Raw genomic sequence first — 18,616 nt, forward strand, 5'->3', positions numbered from 1 at the left:
TAGCCCAGACAACAGGAGGGAGTACACACTCAGCCAGCTTACAGATGATGCCACACTGTGAAGGACAGCAGATATGCTAAAGGGCAGGGTTACCACTTAGAAGGACCTTTAGAAGATGGAGGAATGGATGAACAGGGATTTCAACAAGAATGAATGCAAAGTCCTGCCAGTGGAATGAATTAATCCCATGTATTATTACAGTCTGGAGCTGACTCTTAGATATCAGCTCCCAAGGAAAAGCATTGTACTTCTTGGACAAGAACTTGGATATGATTCAGCAGTGTGTCTTCCAGAGATGAAGGCTAGTTACATATGTGTCTGCGTTAGGAAAAGCAAAGCCAGCAGGTCAAGGGAATTGATTATTCCCCGTCCACTTGGTGCTCATGAAATCAAGACTAAGCCTTGAGTGATTTTATCTGACGTTAGAAACTTTGAGCAGTACACTAGACCAGATGAGGTCAAGCCATGAGGTCCAATGACTTCATGTGGCCAAGTTGGCCTAACTGCATATGTGAAAAGCAGAACTGGATTTGTAGAAAGTCCGACTATGGGAATGTTTTTCCTGTGGATGCACATGAGATTTAGCCTGCTTTCTGAATTGCATTCCTGTGGAGAGCACAGATGGAGCTAACATGACCACGTAACAAGTACAGTGTCGCACAACTCTGGCCAATCTGTATGTCTAAGTAGAGGAGAAGCTGCGATATAAGCTTATGAGACATTTACACAGTGTCACTACTGAGGGATGAATTAATGTTTTCAATGAGTGGTTATTTTCATAAAACTTCAGATCTCTGCCCCTCTTTTAAATATTGCTTCAAAGTGGTTCAGAAATTACTAGAAGAAAGGAAAGGGGAGCAGCTGTGAATACAGGCATGCACACGTAACCTGGCTGCAAGGACCTTGTTTCTATAGGAACAGACAGGACGGATGAAATGGGGAAGGTCACAAAGACAGAATGAATCAGCAGAGGGAAAATTTAGAAAAAAAAAGGGGAAAAGGGCAATATGAAAACAGATATAACAGGAAACACACAATATAGCACCAGAAAGAGACAAGCTAGAATCAGGGCAAAGTGCACAAGAAGCAAAATTTGCAGTGAAAATACTGGGGTCAGCAAAACTGGAGAGGGCTGTGAAGGACTAGAGGGAGAAACACAAGCAATTGCCCAACCTGTCCTTTATTGTCTCTTTGAGAATGAAAAAGTTTTTCTGGGTTGACGAAGACACAGACGCCACTTTCCCTTTTTCACACAACCCTCCTTGCAGCAGCTGCCTATGTTTTGCAATGTGAGAACCAAGCTACTTTATACCAAAGCATACACAGGGGATATTGCCAGTATATTCTCTATACTGGTAGCCCTATTACCAGAAAATAGACGCAGCAACACAAAGTCTCACCCTAGCAGTGCCTAGAATCAAATAGGTAGCATGTAGTGCCTGTGCTGCTGGAATATACTGTTTATTTTTCCCATCAGGAGATTAAAATCGGCTTAAGATAAGGAAAAAAAAAATCTACTTTTAAATTACCTAAATTATTTTTAATATAGTTACAGTTTGTATTTGTTACTTTTCTTATCAGCTTATTTTGTTATCAGCTTTAATGCTGTATCATGCACTCCCCATTTCAGACAACACGTTAATCTGTCTTATTACAACCTCGCTCAGTTTTGCACAACTGGAATTTTAATTTGAATGAAAACTGGTGTTTTCCTTCTCTTTTCATTGCCAATTAGAAGATCAGCTTTTGCATGGAGCTTAAATGTAAAGTCTACATAGAGTATGACTAAACCCAAAGAACTTCAACGCCAGCAGAGGAAGGCAGATAAATATACAGTAGCTTGGGGAATGATAAAGGACTTACTGGTTGAGGAAGGCGAAGAGGTATCTCATCACTATAAGGACCGACCTGGGCAAAGTAAGGAGGAGTTTGCGGATGTGAAGAGCCCTCTCATAGAGATTGTCTATTCCTGCAAGCAGAAGAAAGTATGTTAAGTTCCCTTTCATACGATGGTCTAAAATAGCATTCAGTCAGTTTACTCAATTTACTTCAACTCTTTACCATCACATGTCCCTAGCAAATATCTTCTCGCTTTGGCCTATTAGAAAAAAAAGATCTAAAAGATCCCTGTCATTAAAACCACACAGTTTAAAAGCAACATCTTTAAATATAAGAAGTCACAAATCTGCCCAAGTCAAACCCTCTGCCACTTGCTGAGCTACACAGCTCACCAAACCACAATATCAGCACCTAAATCCAAGGAACCAAGGAGAGACGTTTGCCATCAGTTTCATTCATTCTCTTTATTTGAATGTTCATATCAGATATAATATTCCAATCACTGAGCTTCTCTAATGAGTTTTCTTGATCAAATAGACAGCTGTAAGTCTCCAAATGTCAAAGCAGGAGAAAGGCCTTACGTTTTACAGCATGTAAGCAACAAACACAAAGATCACATGTGTTTTCCCAAAAGATTTTATAGTGGTCCACCAAAATTCTTCTGAAGCAGCAAAACAAGGTCAGCTTAATAAAAGCATCAGCTCCTAATGTCTTATAACAAGGATGCATTATCTTCTATGCTGGTCAGAAAGATTGTGTGGCTCCAACTAGTGTAGTGATGGGATAAAAGGATAAATTGTTTTTCAAAATAAGTAATATCTCAATTTTTTACTCAATGTGTTTTCTGTGTAAATGATACTGTTAATAGCAACCTAAAATTTCAGTAGTGCTTTTTACATCAGCCAAGAAAGAATGCTGCAATGAACAAAATCTAGGGGAAATCTTAGCAGACTACAGAAATACTGTCTAGTGGCACTGAAATGGATATTCAAAAATCTGGAAATGAGAAACAGGAACTGATTCCAATAGCTGAAAAGCCATTTGTACCATAAAATGGGATATTTAACAGTGCACATTTAAAGTAATGACTTACATAAAAACATGACCACTGCAAACAGAGTTCCTAGTGTTTATTCCTGCTCTTTGGTATGGCTACTTCTACCAATCAGCATTTATTTGTAGATGCAAAATGTGTGTTGAAGTAGTTTCTTAAAAGAACAACTGGTGTCTAGTAATTAGTATTTTGGTATAACAAGACCTAAGCGTAACAGAGCATGATGGCAGCAAGACTTCTGTTTACCACACAGAAGAGCTGTACTTCATTGAGAAATGCCACTGGAGTAAACTAAGGGGGAAAACCCTGGAAGCGCTGGCAATCCCAACGCTGCAGAAAGCTGGTTGCACCTCCCCTCTCACAGCACGTCTGCTGGAGGCCCTCTTTTCATTACTCTGATTTTCAAGAACTGTCATTAGCCCGACCTCAACGCCCGGTGGGGTATTACCCATTTCTCAGCTAAGAAAACTGAAGTACTGATATTACATGACTTGTCCTAATAATGCAATTAGCTGCCAAGCAGAAATAGAAATCAGGGGATTTGAAAACTGGTTCATTACTCTAATGATACGATGACAGTCACATCCCCAAACACGAGCAACAGGACAAGCCTCTGGCAAGGCCAAGCACACTGAGAACTAACGTGGTTTTTTCTGACTGTGGAGCAAAGGAGGGAAAGGAGATCTGTGTGAAGGACACATGAATATCAATCACAAATCAAGACCACCGTCAGGTAAATACCACAAATATAAATGGTTATTATTTTCTAGTTCCCCGTTCTCAGAGCAGAGCAAAACTTTTGGAGCTCTGGTCTTATACACCTGCCTTCCAGGCACATTTCAGCCATGGGGGTCAAACCCACAAGCAGGAGAGTTTCCTGCCAGCCTGATTAGAAGGTGTCTGGCGTGGGAACACTGTGCTCCTGTCAAAGTGGAGCCACAGTGCACCCTGGAGCACAGGAGACATTTGTGGGGTGAAACAAGAGAAGTGGAAGAGGCCAGCTTCTGGGGCTTCGTGGCTATAGCACTCTGTGGAAGAGCCAGTTACCTGTGCCCAGAACTATTAGTGCATTTTTATCAGACAATAATGGAGCAAATCACCCTAAAAATATAAGGAGCTTGTTCTTCTGTATATCCATAAAATTATCTAGGCATCTAAGCATCAGAGGTGTTTAAGATCTAAGGAGCCTCCACCAGCTTCTACAAAAAATAAAAAAAAAGAGAGCTTGGAGGACTCTTCAGAGATAATTTAAGTCTACAGTCTCACCTTTTAACTTCACCTTAATCACCTCTGAGAAACGTCTGTCCAACCTGTTCATAAAATCCTCCAAAGAAGCAGATCACAACTTCCACAAGGAAATTTGTTGAAAGCAATCTTGCATTGCTCTTGGAAAATATTTATTCATTGATCTCTCACAGACTTCCTCTGCAAACATTCCTTGTCCTTGAACTGGATGAATGAATCCAGCTGAGACTAATGTCATTGCATAAATGAAAGAATTACTTATCAGCCAGCTGTCTCCCTGTCAGCCACAGGCTAAGGACCAGTTTTCAATAGCATGAGATAGGCATAAATCCTAGCTACTCAAGCCTTAAAAGGTGTGATCTTCATCCTTCAAGAATACTGGAACCCATTCTGGAGAAGTGGGGCCGCCTTTCCATACTGCAGAGACACACAGAATCAGTAAATGTCCACTTTTCTCTACCATGAGAAATAACACATTTTTACCACATGGTGACTCACGATGAGATTTTTGCAAAGGCAGACTCTAAACTGAAACAGATCAAAAGTGAACAATCTGCCTTAGAAGAGTAAAGGAAACCTGAGAGGGGAGAGAACACAACCCCCAAATAGAAATAAACCAAAACTAAATTATAAATGAAGACATGGATACATTCATCCTAAATAACACTGGGAAAAGGTAAATTGAAACCTAATTAAGCAATAATCCTGAAGTAGTGGAGCATGTAAAAGGCAATAAATATTCAAATATATAAATACAGCGCTTTGGTGATGGAGAACAAAAGACTTTTGCAAGAGAGCAATTGCTGGTGGTTCTGAAATGTTGTGGGCCAAGTGGACAGCTACATGCCTTTATCACTCTGGTTTAGTTGAAAATGCTACAAAAGCATTGTACTTTTCCTGGTTGTGGTTCTACACACGGCCTCTCCTACACTGGTGGAAAGACATGGCTATCCAACAAGGAGAAGACTCCACCTGGGAGCAGTTAGAGTTCAGAAACATGAGTTCTGGGTTCATAGAATAGTTTGGGTTGGAAGGGACCTTAAAGATCATCTAGTTCCAACCCCCCCTGCCCCATCCAGCCTGGCTGGGTCATATTCTACCACTCTCCGTTAACAGGCAGCCTCCATGGGCTGTTCTCAGAAGTAACAAAAGAAATGTAAACATTTTGCAAAGGGAAGATATTATTGATCAGAACATGTGGAAGGAGAAACCTGGTGTCAGCAATGAATGAATTGTGCTACACTAACAGCTGGTGCTGTGCAAGCTAAGCATATTTGACAGCCAAGGGTAGCACAGAGGAGGAAGAAGAATGCAAACATTGATCTCTCACAGACTTCCTCTGCAAACATTCCTTGTCCTTGAACTGGATGAATGAATCCAGCTGAGACTAATGTCATTGCATAAATGAAAGAATTACTTATCAGCCAGCTGTCTCCCTGTCAGCCACAGGCTAAGGACCAGTTTTCAATAGCATGAGATAGGCATAAATCCTAGCTACTCAAGCCTTAAAAGGTGTGATCTTCATCCTTCAAGAATACTGGAACCCATTCTGGAGAAGTGGGGCCGCCTTTCCATACTGCAGAGACACACAGAATCAGTAAATGTCCACTTTTCTCTACCATGAGAAATAACACATTTTTACCACATGGTGACTCACGATGAGATTTTTGCAAAGGCAGACTCTAAACTGAAACAGATCAAAAGTGAACAATCTGCCTTAGAAGAGTAAAGGAAACCTGAGAGGGGAGAGAACACAACCCCCAAATAGAAATAAACCAAAACTAAATTATAAATGAAGACATGGATACATTCATCCTAAATAACACTGGGAAAAGGTAAATTGAAACCTAATTAAGCAATAATCCTGAAGTAGTGGAGCATGTAAAAGGCAATAAATATTCAAATATATAAATACAGCGCTTTGGTGATGGAGAACAAAAGACTTTTGCAAGAGAGCAATTGCTGGTGGTTCTGAAATGTTGTGGGCCAAGTGGACAGCTACATGCCTTTATCACTCTGGTTTAGTTGAAAATGCTACAAAAGCATTGTACTTTTCCTGGTTGTGGTTCTACACACGGCCTCTCCTACACTGGTGGAAAGACATGGCTATCCAACAAGGAGAAGACTCCACCTGGGAGCAGTTAGAGTTCAGAAACATGAGTTCTGGGTTCATAGAATAGTTTGGGTTGGAAGGGACCTTAAAGATCATCTAGTTCCAACCCCCCCTGCCCCATCCAGCCTGGCTGGGTCATATTCTACCACTCTCCGTTAACAGGCAGCCTCCATGGGCTGTTCTCAGAAGTAACAAAAGAAATGTAAACATTTTGCAAAGGGAAGATATTATTGATCAGAACATGTGGAAGGAGAAACCTGGTGTCAGCAATGAATGAATTGTGCTACACTAACAGCTGGTGCTGTGCAAGCTAAGCATATTTGACAGCCAAGGGTAGCACAGAGGAGGAAGAAGAATGCAAACAACGGCAATGTAAGCTATCTCTCTCCTTTAGGACCACTGTTTGGAAGAATAAAATCCAATGTGGTATCTCTGCGTGGGGGTCACTCACTACTTCCACTTGGAGTGGCGCCTACTAGTAACAGAGTGAATGCCTAATGCATATTTTACACACCCACTGAATGTCAAATGGGGTTGAGTTACACTTGCAGATGTAATTTTTATGGTCAATTTGCAGCTGACAAGTAATCTCCATGAATATGTATTAGTGCTGAAGTTAACAATTTGTGCCTCTTTCCACTTTGGTAGACGGGACCAATCCAACTCAAAGATACATTAACTCAGCAGAGCCACTTAACAACTCTTTCAGATCTATTTAAGAAGGCTTTACAGGAGGGCAAACATAACGGTCTCCACTGTCACTTAGGGAAAGAAACAGTTATCATTTTGTTTAAACTTTTTCAGGAAGATTTGACAATTGAGAATATATGGGGTTTTTTTACTTTTTAAGTAATGGGCAACAGTCTGGAAAAGCAAAAAAATAATTTCCTTTCATAACATTTACGCCTTTAGGTAAACAGGCACTGCTGGCAGCAAGGGACTGAAATGATGAAAATCAGAAGGAAAAAAGATGTAAGTTTTCATCCATCCTGGCACCTTAGTATATCAAATTTAGGGCAAGAGAGATGAAACTGAGAAGAATTATAATGGCCTGAGCAGAAGCTAAGAGGTGTGGGTAGCTGAGATGTGTCTGCTACTGGACTGCACAGCAATGTACGTATAAGTGAACTGTAATTCACACATATAAGAACTCACACCAGGAAGGGAGCTGCAGTCCCCCAGCAGTGAAGGTGAATTACGGCCAGCCCCTAAGCCCAGCTTCAGTACCCTCTGCCTCCAGTTAACTCCTGCTGCAAATATTTCCCTTGTGTTTGGCCCTACCTGTTTCTACAAAGGGGCAGAAAAGAAGTGCAGTGCAACTCTCCTCCCACTTACTCTGCCCTCTGGATTTCTGAGTGCTGCTGGGAGCAACAGTAGCCACTTGTTTTGCTGAGAATGCAGATTTATGGCCCGTAATCAGATGGATTCTTTACGTTCTGTCTTACCTTTCATGCTTGCTCTGCAGAAGTCATAATTTGGCCCAAATTTTATCTAAAACAGTTCATAAGCTCAAACAGAATAACGTTGTTCTCATGAGGCTAATTAATACAAATTGTCCTAAAAGTCACAGTCATTTTACACTGTTTCCACTGTATTTGCAAAAGGAAAAGCATTAAATCACAATGCTCTATTTCATTTGGAAATATATGCATAAATGCAAAGGAATTCCTCAGTGGCCGTACTGAGGAAAGGTTCATTTTGCAGCTGTAGCCTCAATTATGCTTGACATCCATAACTAAGTACTTCAGTTTCAAGGGGTTTTTCACTGGCAACATTACATTTCCATATAAAATGTGTGACATTCTGCCCTTTTACAGTTTTATGAGAACATTAACTTTATGAATTTGCTTTCTCCCTCCCCCCTTTTATAACAATTTCTGCCAACGATTAAAAAAACCACACTGACATTTATCTTGACAAACTATTTGAAAACAACTTAATGTTTATTCCTTTCCTCACTGTTTATCAGACAGTGAATGTAATACGAATTAAGAGTATTTAAACCCTCTCAATTAAAAATATGAAAGCTTTCTGGACTTTACATATCAATTGTGATCTAAAGTTAGAGTAATGTGTGTTCTCACAGAGGAAAGGGAGTCTGACCCTGCTCCCATTAACATGAAGACCAACATGCCTGAAAAAGAAACTCAGGAAACTATGACAGATTCAAAGTTTACAGCGGGGAAAAAATATCTTGCCTATTCTTATTTTTTGCAAAATATACAAAGTCTTAAGGTGAAAACATAGCAATGGAAAGGGTCAGAGAGTTTTTGATAGTACGTGCCGCATAGGTGCTACTTAAACTAAACCGTGACAGGTAGCATATTCTGCAATGCTGATTGTTTTGTTTTTTTTTTTAAAAAAAACAACCTCAATGTCTTATTCCCTGGAAGTGATCTTATTCCCAAGAAGTAGTGTACCACTTAACAAAGCACATAGACTAGGTACACAGCTGTAAAACCACTCCACCTCAGGCTTCTCAGATAATCAGAAGATTTAGACACACTGTTCCCAACATGTGGTTCTGGGGTTGGTTCTGGCTGTTGGTACAAGGCACAAGAGCTGTTCCTTTTTCTCCTCACATCATGTGCAAAACCCCCACTCCGACAAGACAAAGTAAACCCACCTTGAGGTGCTCAAAGAGAAAAGCCCTTTTGTCCTGTCATGTTCCAAATTTACCTCTCCTCCCTCTGCCGAAGGCAGGCATTGAAATGCCATTTCAAAGTGCCCTAAAGATAACCTTGTGGAAACCAAACCAAACAACAACAAAATCATCCTCCCCTGGCTGCCTCCACAACCTGCCAGAAACAGATCTGAGGCACTTACAACACATTATCAGGCAGAAAATCATCTGCTTTCTTCTGTTACAGCAACAGCAGAAGTCAAATCTAGCAAAACTACTCAGTCATTACACCTTGTTTTGACAAGCTGTTGTAGAGATGATAATCCAGACTATGACAGCCTCAGAGAACAGCCAGTCTAAAGCAGGATCAGATGGCAACACCTCTTTCCCAATAGCTGTCCCATTTAAAAATGTGGCTGGGAAAAGCAGTGACTTTGTTCCAGGCTACTGACTGTTACTGATTTCATCTCAGCTGGATGATACTATTATTTAAAAAAACATAGGTTGTCAATTCCTTTGCAAGAAAATAATCCACTGCCTACCTTTAATATGCATAGATGGGTATCCTCTAAGGAAACTGAGGCCTAATGCTAGGGATCTAGTATTCATTGCCACTTTTCTTGAAGTTCTCATGAACAGAAGACCATTTTAGGATAACTAAATTGGATCCCTCTCAGACAGTGATGCTCTGAGAGGCTGGTGAATCTCTCCTGCCTGTGCAGGTGCCAGGGACACATACTCAGTCCATTGAACTTCTACCCCTCCTTCCGAATTCCCCATCCTGTCTTCAGAAGTTACAGTGGTGAACAGAAACTTTTTGAAATCACCCAGGTTCCTCTTCTTGGAACAGATTTAAAAGGTTGCTTTGGGCAAATATTTTTTTGCATTTCCTAAGCACTCACTTTAGCACCTCTGTAAACTGAAAACTCCTTCTTGATATTTTACAATTCTATTTAAAGCTCTCTAACACAGCTGAGTGCAGTACCATCTCCACATACAAGAACCACCTTTTCTATTTTTCTTTATGCTTAGTCAAAATAATGGAGTCATAAAGTGATCCAATGGGCAGAACGTGACAGCAGAAATTTTGAGAAGGAAATCTGGTACAAATGTTTAATGACAAAAGTGATTAATCATTTGAACAGTTTATCCAAGAACATGGTAGATTTTCTGTCAACTGAAGCCATTAAATCAATAAATTTTTCCAGCAGACATCCTTTAATTCATCCAGAAGTTATGGAAATCAGCACAGGATTATTAGGTAAATTTCCATCATCCCTGTCATGCAGAAAATCACTCAGTCAAAACGATCCTTTTTTAGATTTCAATTTCTACGACTTGCAGACATTTTCTGGGCTGTGGCATCACAGTCAGTTAAAGCTGAACTCAGGCAGAACCAAGGTTATGCTTCCTAAAGAGACACTGTCCCCCTCAGCATCCCCCTCTGTGTGGGATCAGACTGTTAAACTGCAGCTTAGAGGTCCTTCAGGAAACCTCAGTACCACTCAGTCTGTAAAAAGCATCCGCTGCCGAAAACCCCGCAAAAAAAAGGAAACACGAAGTATTGCACATAAACCTGGTCACAGCTATCCCGGTATTTGTAGCCTCCAGGCTGAACTACTGCAATCCTCCCTATGTGGAAACCACACAAGTTGGGTTCCCCTGGCCAGGAGCAGAAAAGCCCATCTGCTGGCCAGCCCAGGACACTGTGTACACATCAATCTGCGGTCCTGACTGCTGGGCTGAGACCCTTTTGCCAAAATAGCACAGTTTGAAGAGAGCCTGCCCTAATTGATAGCCCCAAAGGACTGGCCCTCGTTACCTGTGAAACTGCCTCTCTCTCTCCATTCATCTAAATCAGGCAAGTTACAAAGGAAAGGTTGCAAGGAGGAAATTCTTCCACAAAGCCAGCACCTCCGACCACTTCTAATGGACCCACAGGGAACAGTAAGCCTACTGATGGTTGGCTTGGCGTCACCCCTCCTCAACATCTGCAGGGATCTGTGAAGTGGAAGAGGTTTTCTGCATGCCAGAGCAGTTCACTCATCCACCGAGAACTTCCTAAATTACTGCAACCTCTCTGTGCCTGGCTATGAAGACCAGCAGTGCACAGATGTGTGCAACGCTCCTCCTGGGCATCCCATTACAGCGTGGTCATGCTCGTGTGTTGGAAGGCAAACTGGGCTCTTCTGCAGACAACCAGCACTCAGCTGCTCCCCTCTGCTCCTGGGCTGAAGGATTTTCCTGCCGGTTGGATCAGGGGTTTTGAGCTGAGCACAACAAAGGTCCAGAACCACACAATGTTGAGCAGTTGGTTACTTATTCACCAACACTGACTCCAAGCTGCAGGGCATGTAAACCTTTGTGGAAAGTATCGTCCTCTGTTTGCACAGTCATGACTTCATCCTCTTCTATCTGCCCCCGTGCACGGAGGAAAATAATAATAATGCCTTTAAATTTAACTCTCTCTTGTATACAGGAAGATATTCTTCCTGCCCTGTTAAACAAAGGGTTGTACTGTACATTAATCCCACTGGAAAAAGGGAACAAGCACAGCTGCAAGTATGACTAATAACTGACCCAGACTGTTACAGATGGCAATAAAATTGTCTCAGATAAATCGGTGAAGTTAGCTCTTTTTTTTTTCAGGCGCTAATGTATATATGAAAGTAAAATTCGATTAAGAAAGAAATAGAGATTTCTACTTACTGATACAAGAAATAAGATCATTAAATCTTTCCTTAGGAAAGACGGGATTTTCCAGCCCTCGGAAATAGAGCTTCAGTACTCCAGCAACTGAGTTAATGTCATGGTTACTTTGGTCATCTGCCAAAGGATTTTCACCTTAAAAAGTAAATAAAGTGAATGAAACACACAGGCAGGAGCATTCTTACATGTAACAATTTTATGAGTGAGTGACATTTTTGGGGTTTTCTGTTTTTAGTGTGTGGGAGGTGGCAATGCAAGCATTCAAGTAAGATAATAAACACTGATTTAGAAATCCCAGGCTATGATTAAACTAAAAACAGCAGCCTAAATAAAGCTTCCCTTAAATTACATAGCGATCTCTTAGGTCCTGAACTTCCAACTAAGTATTTATGGACACATTATGATTTACACTTAGTAAAAATAAAATAAAAAAAGCCAAATATTCTTATTGGATAGGGTTTCTCAGACTGTTCTTTGGGAGCTTACAGAAAGCAAATCTAGTTAGACAACTCTTTGAAATGGAAATCTGTCTTCATTCTGAAAAACTAAAACATTCAGAAATATGTGCAATCATTTTGTGAAAACACCGTATGGGAATTGAAACCCTAAAGGCCACTGAACTACGTGCAATTTTAAAGACTTAATCTTTATTTTGAAATAGGTTAAAATGTATGTATCTTCCAGAATAACATTAACTAGGAGAAACAGTTAGCAATAAGGCAGATTTTAAAGGCAGAGAATAGAAGGATGTGGTCTCAATTATCATGTAAAGCCAACTACTTCACATATCTTGTCAAAGACAAGTTCAGGTTTAACATGATATATGGGGAGAAAAATACTGTGCATATTTTTTCATGCTTTTAGTCACAAGACTTATTGCTCTAAGGGTTCTCTTATTCACAGATGATCTGCAAAAGGTTTTCCTTTTGCAGGAATTTGCAGGAAGCAAATTAAAACAGCTTGTAAACCCCAAGAAAAGAGAACGTAAGATTTAAAAAAAAATTGTAACTATTTTTGTTTTAACACAATTAGGGGATTGCTGGATCCTGGGTAGCAGAGCAATCCTGGGCTGGGTGTTGCAAGCCACTCATGTTTAAAAAGCTGTTTTCACTTCCTGGGATCTTTCCCATAATTCCCCCTCTGGGAATCAAAAAAGTGGTTGCAAATGGAGTGACCTTTTCACAGCCTGTATTCTCATTGATTGTGATGCCACTTTGGCAGAGAGACCAGAAAGTTGAGCACTCCTATTCCAAAAGATCAAGTAACAGGGTTCTCAAATTGCATTAAGCAGTCTCTTGAATCTAATTAAAAAACATAATCTTTCCTTTCTGAGGGTCTTCAGAATAAAATATAGACAAACTATTATTTGCAGTTTATCATTAACAAAAGACTAAAGTTTACAGTTGATTCAAGAGCGATATGCCTTGTCTAAACAAAATGAAAAACAACCTCAAGCTCCTAGGACATAACGGGGGAAAAACATGCATGTGTCATCATTATACTTTATCTTTAAGCGTATGATGGTGCAAAGTTTTAGGTGCAGCATACAAAGTGCATACACACTGCTTAAAAAGCCAAGAAAATAATTAGAATTTAAAAGATTTTTAAATGTCAGATATTAAGGTGCTTGAATAAATTAAAATGCAATTACCTCTCTCAAATGAATTTTTAATATCATTGACTTCCACCTGGGAACCAGACACTCTAAAAATTCCCTGATGCTGAAGACCTGCAGCAGAGATGGGAGACACTGGTGAGAAATGAATCTAGTTTTTAAAGCATTTTTAATCTCTATTCTAAAAACAAAACTGTGGTGGTAAATGCGTTATGCAAAAGATACACAAAAAAGTCTGGGTAATAATGAAATGACATAGTATGTTTCAGAGCTTACCGTATAAATTGATAAATCTGATACAGCTTTCCACAATGAGAGGAATGACTTGTCCTGAATCCTAGAAAAACAAGAGCAGGAGTGAACTGCAGACCAGAGAGAGGACACCTCCCTACTCTGGACTGAATGTGAAAATGTGTTTTCTTGGTCAATCCAGATGGACATACAGTGCTGGCAAAAAAACACATAAGAAAACATTATTTCTAACAGAGTTGTCTTCCCATGTAGGGAGGGAAAGGAACAGGTGAAGAGAAAAGATTACAGTTCCTCATTAAAATAATTGATTTGGAAAATTCAGAGACTTCATTCTCTACCTCTGCCACTGTAGCTGGCTAACACTGTATGTGACATCTAAGCTCATGCATATGTTTTAGATTTTTGAAGCAAAATGAGTTAAAGCAGTGAATTTGCCTCTTTAAAAGTTTGTTAATAATAATTCTTGATGAAGACGGTCTCTCTGCATCCATTTAACTTACCAACTTACCTTTCTTTTCCAGGTGGAGAAAATCCTACATGGACCTAACTACACAGGACCTAATTTCTCAAGGTGCTTTTTTTTTTTTTTTTTGGGAAAAAAATAGCCCTGATGCTGAAGACCTGCAGCAGAGATGGGAGACACTGGTGAGAAATGAATCTAGTTTTTAAAGCATTTTTAATCTCTATTCTAAAAACAAAACTGTGGTGGTAAATGCGTTATGCAAAAGATACACAAAAAAGTCTGGGTAATAATGAAATGACATAGTATGTTTCAGAGCTTACCGTATAAATTGATAAATCTGATACAGCTTTCCACAATGAGAGGAATGACTTGTCCTGAATCCTAGAAAAACAAGAGCAGGAGTGAACTGCAGACCAGAGAGAGGACACCTCCCTACTCTGGACTGAATGTGAAAATGTGTTTTCTTGGTCAATCCAGATGGACATACAGTGCTGGCAAAAAAACACATAAGAAAACATTATTTCTAACAGAGTTGTCTTCCCATGTAGGGAGGGAAAGGAACAGGTGAAGAGAAAAGATTACAGTTCCTCATTAAAATAATTGATTTGGAAAATTCAGAGACTTCATTCTCTACCTCTGCCACTGTAGCTGGCTAACACTGTATGTGACATCTAAGCTCATGCATATGTTTTAGATTTTTGAAGCAAAATGAGTTAAAGCAGTGAATTTGCCTCTTTAAAAGTTTGTTAATAATAATTCTTGATGAAGACGGTCTCTCTGCATCCATTTAACTTACCAACTTACCTTTCTTTTCCAGGTGGAGAAAATCCTACATGGACCTAACTACACAGGACCTAATTTCTCAAGGTGCTTTTTTTTTTTTTTTTTTAGGTAAAAAATGCTGGGTCACAAACAATTGGTAAGGCCTCTTCTTCTGGACCTCCTGGACTATCAGAAAAGTTAAGCTCTTGGAGAAGAGCCACCAAATGACATTACATGGGGTATACCAGGTGTCTCCCTCCTGACCTGAGTACCCCTACGTGCTCTACTGATTTGCGTGTCCTAACCTAGGGCAGATGATGGCCTGGCACATTGTTTCAGGCTGTGCTAATTAGCTGGTGATACACTGGGTGGTGAACTGCAGTTGCTTGGAGCAGAGCATCTGGTTCAGTTGCCTCTTCTGTAGGCAACAAAGGTATTAGGAAAGGAAGGTCACAGCTTACACCTCCCCACCTGCAGCCGGCAGAGCTCAGGAATCAAAGGTCCTGGTCCCAGCCATGATAGAGCAGCAGGTCTATAGCTACATCTTCAGTTAAGTAGAGGTGTTTTAATAGAGGAGAAAAAAATGCTTGTGATGGTAGGGAGAGACGACTCTACACTAATTTTGAGAGAGTTATTTGTCTTCTTCTTTTAAGCTGCTGATTTTCCAAAAGAACTGTCACAGTCCTTCATCTGTGTGTTTTTAAAAAATGGATGTTTTACCCCAAGCACATTAATGACTACAAGTCATGGAATATCTATTAAGGACACAAATCATATGATTAAAAATTATTTAGAAAAGTTGGTGCTTATGCTGGAAAAAGTACTGTTTCATAAATAATAGGTACCTTTGAAATTCTTGTCTTGTAAGATATAATTTTTCTTTCCAAATGAATCTCAAATATGTAAGTGCTCAGAGAATTGACTAATTCATTTGGAAGTTTAATATAAAACCAGTCTGTATTACAAAACCATTAATTCAAAAGCACTCTGTAACTCAGAATACCCATTTCCTCTTACAAACTAGTCCTTCATTTTCATGCTAAATTACACTAATGGGAAGTTTATGAATTAAGCCCAAGTAGAAGAAAAGCCAACTACTAAAAAAAGTTTGAAAAATAACACACAGTGAGGCAATGAAACAATGCACTTCCTGAGATAACCTAACCCCTGATCTTCTGTGTGCTCCATGTTGTTTCAGTGCGGCTTACAAAAGACTGTATGGCACATTATGCTATTTAAATTGTGACTTGGTTGTCTTTTAGTTTAAAACCTAGCAAAGACTGGCTAGCCAAAAATCAGCAATGTCTGGATAAGCATTTTCTGTTTGAGTTGTGTCATGATTCAGTAACAGCTGCGTAAAAAAATCCCTGTGGGACAGGTCAGTTGCTAAAACCAGGAATACTGTCATCTTCACCAACACTGAGCATCCTGGCCCTCCGAAAAAGCAGAGTATTAGAAAACATGCATCACGTGCACCCATATCTCCTGTTAGTACACTGGTTCATGCAAAGAATATAAAGCCTCGGAAAAGATAATGTTTGCAGTAAGAAATGAAAAAAAACCCGAAAAAACTTTCATACTTGGTTTTGGAGAATCTATTCAGAACCACACACAACTTTGTAGTTAACTAATTCCCTGAAATAATCTAACCTAACAGTTTTGGATTTTGGATCTAATGACAGGAAAATAATTTGAAGTAACAATCTGTGTTGGTGAAGTGTCAAGAACAGTGACCTTACTGCTGCTGTGAATTAAATCTGATGTGTGTAGTCAGTGAATGTATGTTTGGGACTAATTATCACTTCTTATGATGCAAAATGTAACAAAAAGCAATTTGGTGCAGTATTTCTCTAGCTGTAATCCTTTAGAGCCTGTCAAAATGACTCACCCCTATCAGGAATGACATGGCCCTTGGAGAGGGATGCTTTCCTAGGTTAGCTCCCACACGGGCAAATCTGTCACCAGCTTTCTCTTCTCTTCCCTTTTGAAAGACTAACTATGTAGGAATCTCCGCTTCCACGTAAGCCCTGTCACACACACTGCCATGGAGCATAAACCTCTTCTTTGTGAGGGAGAATGACGGGGTACCACTTCTCCTGATTTGTTCTCTGTTTCTCTAATCCAGGGGCTTTTTGTTGTGGGAGTTTCTGCTTCTTAACTTACTTTCATCCTTGAGCAAGAAACTGTTCATGATACTCATCTCTTGCACCATGTGATGATTTCCTCACAAGTCTTTGCACCTCACAGCACTGCCTGCATAATAATAATAATACTTTTCCTTACAGTTGTACTAAGGGTTGCTGAAAGCTTGATTCAAAGACAGCTAAACCGGTATGGTGCCATTGAGCACAGAATTCATTCTGCAAAATAATATGCTGCTAGCCATGTTGCACAGGAATTAAAAAAAAATAACCCCTGTAGCAATCAAACCCAGTTCACAGAGGTTGCAGTCAGGAACTTCATGCACTCTGTTTATAAATGTATTGTTACGCATTTTTTGAAGACTTCTTTCCTTTCACTCTGTCAGCTAGCCTCCAGAGGCACTAATTGACTGTGATGGGCAGGTGCTTGCTAATGAGTAAGGAAATATCCATCATTTAAGACTAAAATCACTCCAGAGTTGTGCTCTGGTTCAGTTTTGCCTGCTGTACTCATACACTTATTTCTTAATGCAAACTTGTCTGTCCAAGTCTTTGAAAGAACTAATTTTGAGCCAGGTGTGAATGCAACCCGAGAGCGAGGCAGAGATGGTTCTCTTGTCACCAGAACTATACCTGATGTCTCGTGTGAGAGTTCCTTCGGCCTCGGCTAGAAGCATTATTAGAAATAAAAGTATGAGAAAGAAGATGATAGTAAATACAGCAAAGATACAAGATCCAGAATAGCAGTGATCACAATTTCACACAATATAATAAATTCCTAAAGTCACAGGAAATCAAAAGCTGGATGTCAAACCCAGGGCAATACTGCTTCTCCACAGTCTTTGAATACTGAATGTAGCAAAAACGGCAAGCAGGAAATCGTGCTAAATCGTGGGATGCTCTACATCCTATCTTCTATACGATGCTAAGTTTCCTAATAAAACCAGGCTGCCAATACTATCCCTACGTGATTAACAAAACCATAAGGAGGCTAACGTGAAAAATGAATCTTTCCCTCTGACTTCAGGAAGTATTATATTGACCAACCGGGAAAGAAAAGAGCCCCAGGACAGACTTAAACATAATGATCTGCCTCAGCTCACGTGAGGTGGTGACGTGAGGTGGTGACCATTATCGTAAGAAGTGTTGAGATCAGCCACTGGGGTGGCTGGTGCCAGTACCTTGATGAATGACTCCAAATCACCATTAAACAACTTAGCACTATACTGTGATCGGGGTCTGGGCTTCCTGTGTTTCTGGGGCTTAGGGGGAAGATTTGGAGGCCTAAGGGAAGGGAATATGATTACTGAGCAAGGTAGAATTAAGTCACACAATAAAACGACATGTCTGTAAGCTCATGGCAAAACAACAGAACATTGTAAGGGGAGAAATAAACACAATACTTAGCAAATAAAGACGTTCCATCAAATTTAAGTGTTACATAGCGATTAAAGAGTGGAGAACTCCTCCATTAAAAATGCATTATTTATGGATGAATATTGACATTCTTTATGAATCCCCGCTTTGCAGTTTTATCGTATACATTTATTCTAAACACTGCATAATCGGAATGGACTTTTTTGTTGCGGTCATGCATGAAATGTGCAGCAACTACTGGAATTCATCCTGCCAGCCGCGGCAGAACACAGGCCACTCAAAGCACCTCTTATCAAGCAGAAAACTTGCTTCATGCTGGAGAAGCTTCAAGTGCAAATTAAAGCTGCTCAGCAGACTCCTAAGGTGCTTCGGAACCAAACCGTCTGCATTTTCAACTAGAGCCAGGAAGGTTAAACAGCTTTA

General features: G+C 40.0%; 1 protein-coding gene across 1 annotated transcript in view; it reads right to left on the minus strand.

Moving 5' to 3' along the window:
• SRGAP1 (SLIT-ROBO Rho GTPase activating protein 1) overlaps window positions 1-18,616 on the minus strand; it is a 71,963-nt gene that overhangs the window by 15,815 nt on the left and 37,532 nt on the right. Inside the window, exons 12-16 of the mRNA XM_014963329.1 lie at window positions 17,998-18,100; window positions 13,475-13,535; window positions 13,235-13,312; window positions 11,584-11,718; window positions 1,864-1,969 (exon numbers count right to left, since the gene is read on the minus strand). Of these exons, the coding sequence (XP_014818815.1) occupies window positions 1,864-1,969; window positions 11,584-11,718; window positions 13,235-13,312; window positions 13,475-13,535; window positions 17,998-18,100 (483 nt within the window). The remainder of the gene's footprint in view (window positions 1-1,863; window positions 1,970-11,583; window positions 11,719-13,234; window positions 13,313-13,474; window positions 13,536-17,997; window positions 18,101-18,616) is intronic.

Source organism: Calidris pugnax, unplaced genomic scaffold (genome assembly GCF_001431845.1).
Source record: "Calidris pugnax isolate Ruff unplaced genomic scaffold, ASM143184v1 scaffold44, whole genome shotgun sequence".
Lineage (NCBI taxonomy): Eukaryota > Metazoa > Chordata > Aves > Charadriiformes > Scolopacidae > Calidris > Calidris pugnax.